At 42.6% G+C, this 6,830-nt stretch overlaps 1 protein-coding gene across 1 annotated transcript; it reads right to left on the reverse strand.

Moving 5' to 3' along the window:
* Positions 1-1,097: 1,097 nt before the first annotated feature.
* On the reverse strand, positions 1,098-6,790 carry BOLA2B (bolA family member 2B). Its single transcript, XM_083378003.1, has 3 exons — positions 6,645-6,790; positions 4,824-4,921; positions 1,098-1,391 (listed from the first exon to the last, which is right to left on the reverse strand). Exons 1-3 carry the CDS (start codon positions 6,717-6,719, stop codon positions 1,289-1,291), a joined length of 276 nt encoding a protein of 91 aa, XP_083234129.1. The 5' UTR covers positions 6,720-6,790; the 3' UTR covers positions 1,098-1,288.
* Between the last annotated feature and the right edge of the window lie 40 nt (positions 6,791-6,830).

A 6,830-nucleotide genomic window follows, 5' to 3' on the forward strand; every position in this document is an offset into this window, starting at 1 on the left:
AGGCAACCAACCACGCGACAGCTCAGGCGAGCCGGGCTGGCCGCCCGTCCGTCCTCTTCCCATAAGCGAGCCGGTCGCCTCTCCCCAGCTTCTCTCTCTTCAGCAAGAGACCTTCCGAAGCCAGAGAAGGGGGCGGAGCTACGCTGCCATGGAGCCCTGGTGCCTAGAGCGGTCGAGCCCACTTCTTTTCCCGGGCTTTTGCTTCCAGCAAAGTAGGGCCGTCAGCGCTCCCCGCCAGAGAGTCTTGCAGCGCCGCTCTGCCCGCGGCTGTTCCTCCTCCTCCTCCTCCTCTCACCGCTGTCTCCTAGGTCAGTGTTTTTTCAATTTTTCCCACGGCACACCAGGCAACATCTCGCGGCACACTAGTGTGCCGCGGAACAGTGGTTGAAAAACACTGACCTAGTTGACTAATAAAATGTTGTGATTCAGGGTCAGCCTGTGGGTTCGGCATTTGGGTCGGACGACTTAGAGGAGGAGGGGGGTGTTGGAGAGCCTGCAGAGGACAGTTCTGAGGCTTCGCAGAGCTCTCAGCCAGGCCCCTCCTACCTGGTCACAACGCAGACCCAGCTGTGTGAGCCTGACAGCGTGGATGAAGATGACCCACAGCTGGCCCTGTTCAAGGATGCCCGACGCAGGAGGCAGTCAATCAGGAGTAAACAGAGGAAGGCAATGGGGCACCTCGGAAGGAGGCAGAGAGAAGCCACGCCCTGAACTGTTTAAAAGGGGAATGCGTGGGAGGGCTGGTTTGCTGAAGGCAACCGCTTGAATAGTTCCTGTTTCATGGTTCGTGTTTGCTCTCTTTGCTCTGTTTATGTTTTTATGTTAATAAATTTGGCAGGCTTAGTTCCAGCCTCTTGCCTTCTTGTAAAAGGGGTTGTCCCTGCCTTATCTGCAGGGTCGGTAGCAGGCTGGTACAGAACATAAAATGCCTGCAAGCAAACAACCAAACGGGGTATCAAGAACTCAAAAAATGTTCATTTTCAAGATTTAAACCTTGAAGATAAAGCAGACACTGTTTAGTAGGACAAGGCTACCCTTTCCCCACCCCGTGCAAAATGGGTCTCCTTGGTGTGGGAATAAACAGATGACAACAATAGTTAACTCATAATCTTTCTCTGGTTTTATTTTCTGCTTCATGCTTTTTCAAACCCTCACAGTGCTTCCCCTGAAGCAATTCCAGCATTGCTAAGTTCAGTTCACAGCTGTTTCTCTTTATCATCCTGGGAGTTTTGGGGTCTCTGCATTATTTCGTGCTTTTGTCGCTGAAGAAAAGGAGGGGAAGCTCGTCTCATTTAGCTTCTTGCTCCTTTGCCCACTGTTCAGGAGTCAGTGTTCTCTGCTCAAAGGCATGAATAAGCTTCAGCTCTTCAGATAAGAGTTCGTTGACCAGCCTTAAGGAAGGCAAGACAAAGAGAAAGGATAAAATCGGGAAACAGCAAATGGAAAATGAGAGATGGCAAATACATTCCACCTCCATAACATCTTTAGACTTGAATCGTCTTATCTTCTGTCTGTGTTGGAGAAGCCCCTGGGCCAATAATGCATTTCCTCCAAGTTCCAAGCTTTTTTTTTTTTCAAATTTAAATTCAATCTCTAATGTTCATAATAAAACAGATGGATGTTAAAAAGCAACTCTGCATATTCAGCTAAGTCATAATAGGTTGATTAGTCATCACGATTCATTGAATTCATATGCCCTTCCCTCCCAAATAAACTCCCTTATGATTTTGCAAGTAGTTCTCGACTTACAACCATTCGTTTAGCAACCATATGAAGTAACAAGGGCACTGAAAAGTGCAGCATTCCCCACAGTTACATGACCAAAATTTGGGTGCTTGACAAGTGGCATGTATCCGTGATGGTTGGAGCATCCAACATTTATGACCTTCCTCAATAGTTTTCAACAAGCAAAGTCAAGGTGGGGGGAAGCTGGATTCATTAAACAACCATGTAAGTCACTTAAAAATTGCAGTAATATGCTTAGTAACTGTGGCAAAAAAGGTCATAAAACTGAGTGCAACTCACTTAGCAAGCACCTTGGTTAGCAATGGAAATTCTGGCCCCAATTATGGTTGTAAGTTGAGGACTAACTGAGAACCCCATTTCCAGAAAGATTTCTAAGAATGAATCTGTTGATAAATTTAAAAGTAATCCTAACTGCCTCTGAAGCCTGAAAAGGAGAAGAGATGGAAGTGCCACTCCTCAGCTGACTGCTTGGCAAGTTCAGCCAGAGTTCCTTTTACAGAAAAAAAACTGTTTTATAAAATGTTCCCACAAGAAAGAAGAAGCAGGAATTTTCAATTAACCAAGACTAAAGCTGCATGGCAGGCCAAAAAAATCAGATCATTCATAAGATTGCAGCACAGAAGATTTATTCAAGCCTCTACACACGGAACTGGTCAACTAAAGTTCAACACTAAACTGGTGCCAGATAAAAATCAAAGGAATTCAAGAGGGGTTGGACTTAGAGCTCTTGTGGGGAAGCAAGGACTCTAAACTGATGACATGCTTAACTCCGCCCCCCCACCCCCCCAAGCTCTGCCTGTTCTTCCCCTAAGTACTTCTGTTTGTTTCAACAGAGGTAATATTTTTAAAAGAAGCAATACCGGTTAAAATAATGCTTTGTCGAGGCTGGTAGAGTGGTACCCTTCTCCCACTGGGCCACCCCTGAGAATCCTCTAGATCAGATCAACGTCTGGGCAGTGGGGACTTGTACTGGTCCATAGCCTGTTAGGAACTGGGCTGCATAAGGGTTGGGTGAACAAGCGAAACTTCATCTGCATATGAATGGGATCTAGGTTCCGCATGAAACCATCCCCCTCTCCCCCGGTCCATGGAAAAATTGGCTTCTATGAAACCGGTCCCTGGTACCAGAAAAGTTGTGGACTGCTGCTCTAGATTGTGGCAGACATATATTAACTAAATCATACATGTTTCCTTTTGGCGTTAGTTAACAAATAGAAATGATACCATTCTGGTTATAGGAACAGGTAGTCCTTGCTTAACAATCATTCATTCAGTGACCTTTCGAAGCAAGCATGGTGCTGAACAAATGGTATGACCCATCCCCATAGTTATGGCTGCTGCAGTGCCCCTGCAGCAGTCATGTGACCAAAACCCGGGCACTTGGCAGCCTGCCGGCATTTACAACTGCAGAGTGGACATATCCTCTACCCCTTCTCTGCTCTGGACTCTACTCTGCAAGGCAGAGGGCAGGGTAGAATGGGTGGCAGGGAGCAGGACAACCAAAAGGGACAGCGATGGGAGGTGGGGAATGGAGACAAGCATGGCAGGGCAGGAAGAGAGTGAAAGCCTTACCTAATGACGGACAATCCTGGCCTAATAACAACAACCAGGTATACTGGAACTGTTGTTGCTAACTGGTGCTAACAAACAGTTTTTTCAGGGACAGAAATTCCGGTCCCAATTAGGATTATTAAGACTTGCCTGTAGTTCTTTCTTAACAAACCCAATTGGGATGGACAATTCTGTTGTTAAGTGATGCAGCCATTAAGCAAGATACCACACGATCACAACTTATCACCTCAGTTCTGCTGCCGTTGTTAAATGAGATCATGAGACTGTGAGTTGCGATTTTATCCTGTCAGAATCCAGCTGTGAAGTGCGCAAAATGGACATCATGTGACTACAGGACGCTGTGTAAATGCCCACTGATTGTAAAGCACCCAAATCTTGATCACATGATCATGGAGACACTGCAACAGCCATAGGTATGAGGAGCACCTAAAAGTTAATTTTTCAATCACATTGTAACTTCAAATGGCAGTTATAACAGGCCAAAGGCTAAGCAGGGACCACCTGTAATTTTAAATACACAATTCACTTTCCTCACTTTGGATATTCAACTATTTTTTCCTTACATTTTAAATAATGTAATAGAAAATGATGCAGATATATAATTCATTATTAAAATATTTGGAAGGATCCAAATGAATGTCACAGAGAAGTTGTGAAGTAGCCTGAATACAGTCTTGAGGGACCCAGATTGTCGGGGGCAATAAGCTGACTTTGTAAAAATGCCGCTGGGGGGGGGCAAAAGCCCTAATAAGCAGGCATATGCATAGAATGAAGGCTATTGCTAAGCACATTGATTTGTGCTTTAGATTGTAAGCCGCCCTGAGTCTTCGGAGAAGGGCGGGATATAAATGGGATTAAAAAAAAATATGCAATGTTGATCTCCCATAATCGCGTGAGATTTAGGCAGCATTTAAAATTAGCACAGCATATTTAATCAACAGGCAGCTATTGTATAAATTATGCTGGGGGTGGTGGGGGAAATCACAATTTTGAAATGCATACTTTTCTTTTAATAGCAATTTAATTTATCAGATGGCTGCAATACATTTCTATTTCTAAACTGGATCTGTACATTTAAATCAGGATAATGAAAGTATGAGAAAGATATTTAATAAATAAACCCCAGAAGAAAGAACATATCTGTGTATATGAGTGCATTTACTTTGCTGGACAGCCTAAATCAGTTATTAACTCACAGGACCACTGCTGCTGTAGAATAAAAAGAAGAAACATTATCTACACTGTTCTGAGCAATTCAGGGGAAGGGTGGGATTAAAAATCAAGGGTAGATTAAACCAATAGAGGAGCAAAAGACAAAAAGGAAGGTGACTGAGGGAGCAGGAAAGCATGGAAAATAAGTGTAAAGAATGCCTGATTTTGTAGTCCCCATTTCCTCATATTCTAAAATTTTGGAAAATGTTAGGATAATTCCAACCATTAAGAAAATAAAAGACTGTTCAATCCATCTCCCACTGACTAAGCTAGTTCTTCTTATACTTACTTACCGGTGTCGTTGTAATAGTGGTTTTCCTCGGAAACATGGAGAAACTACCAAAACTTTGAAGCTTGTAGCACAGCGCCCAGGGGTAGTATCTTCTACCTCCTTATTGTGTGTAAAATAAAGAAATTACATATATACTATTTAGAATGTAACAATAAATTTAAGAACCTGAATACATTTTTATTTATAGCCAAACAGGTAACGGAGAAGGAAACTTTGAAAGGAAATATTAAAAAGCACATGAAAAGCCAATTTACAAGGAATAAAAATGCGAGCAATCTCAGAAAAGTGTGCATTAGATCAACAGAATACTATTAGAAAATGAAATGTGCACCAAATAAGTTTAATAAAAAGGAAAAAGTCTCAAAAGAAATCAAAATTTAGGATTAAAAATATCCGTAACATCATAATCCTAACTGCGTCTATTTTTTTTTACAAAAATGAAGGTTACTAAACACTTTAAATGTATCCTAAGAAGCAAATCCCACTGAATTTAATGAAAGTTATTTCTGTGTAAACATGCTTAGGTCTGCAAATAAGCTCCAGTCATTTTGGGCTGGCCCTATTTTATAGGCTGCTCATCATCTATTTCTTTTTCCTTTACCTGCATTCTTGTGTTGAAAGTGTAGTGTTATTCTATCATTTTGGGAAGACATTTTTAAGTTAGTTGGTATGATGGCAGCCTATTAAAAAACAGCAAACTCACTCATTCCCCAGTAAAGAGCAAGATTTAGAGTTTAAACTTAGTAATACAAACCCGGCAGAGGGAATAAAGCAAAATGCTATTTACTTCTGAAAACAGTAGGCAAATTTGAAAGTCATCTGTCCTCAACCTGGTGCATTCTAAAGCCTATGCTCGCTGGGGATAATGGAAAGCACATCGTGCCAACATCATGAAAGAGCCTTGGTGGAGCAGTGGGCTAACACCTCCTTAAGTAACACCAGCTGCCTGCAATTAGTGCAGATTCGAGTCCCACCAGGCTCAAGGTTGACTCAGCCTTCCATCCTTCCCAGGTAGGTAAAATGAGGACCCAGATTGTTGGGGGCAATTAAGCTGACTTTGTAATAATGCCGCTTGGGCTGTGTGTGTGTGAAAGCCCTAATAAGCAGGCATATACATAGAATGAAGGCTACTGCTAAGCTTGGAGAAGGGCGGGATATAAATGGAATTAAAAAAAATGGGGAAGCCAAAGTCACTTCACATCTGTGTTGCCAACTTAATAACAATTAACTTGGCAAAAAAGTTTGTAAAATGGTGCAAAACTCTAACAATAGAAATTTTTGGCTCACTTGTGGTTGTAAATCGAGGACAACATGTATTACGTATTTGACCCAAATTTTGCAAAACATGGCAGATTGACACTCTTGAGAGTGTCAATACATACATAGAATGAAGGCTACTGCTAAGCTTGTAAGCCGCCCTGAGTCTTCGGAGAAGGGTGGGATATAAATGGAATTAAAATAAAAAAAATAAAAATAAAAGTCATGAAAACTGGTTTATCCTGTCTGAGGAGGAGGAGGAGTATCTTGTAGCCATTCAGTGGAAGAATTAATTTTTTTTTACAAAGGAGGGGAATACTGGCATTTTTCAATAGATTAGTTTTTTAAGCAGCACAAAACTTTAAACAACAATGGCCCACTATGGATTAACTGAGACTAAAACTATCTGAAAAACGATGAAGGCGTGTGTTTGAAAAAGCAAACGTAAAATAGCATTGCAAAAGGGGTTTTAAAACCAAATTTTAGAGCAGAAAGGGTGCCAACTTAAATCTAGCCCTTTGGCCTGCCTGCTTTCGGGAAGCGAATGGGAAGCGCTCCCATTTACCACGTGCTCGGCCTCAAGTCCCTGAAGCAGCCTTTCCCGCAGGGCCTCCGCGCTGAGAACTCCAGACGGCTCCATCGCGCACCCCAAAAGCCGCCCTGAATGAAAGAGAACCCAGCGACTAGTAAGTCTTTCATTTCCGCCTCTGGGTGACGTCACATCCTCCCCGTCCCGGCCTGTATCTCATGT

The sequence above is a fragment of the Vipera ursinii genome (assembly GCF_947247035.1).
Source record: "Vipera ursinii genome assembly, chromosome: Z".
In the NCBI taxonomy this organism is placed as follows: Eukaryota; Metazoa; Chordata; class Lepidosauria; order Squamata; family Viperidae; genus Vipera; species Vipera ursinii.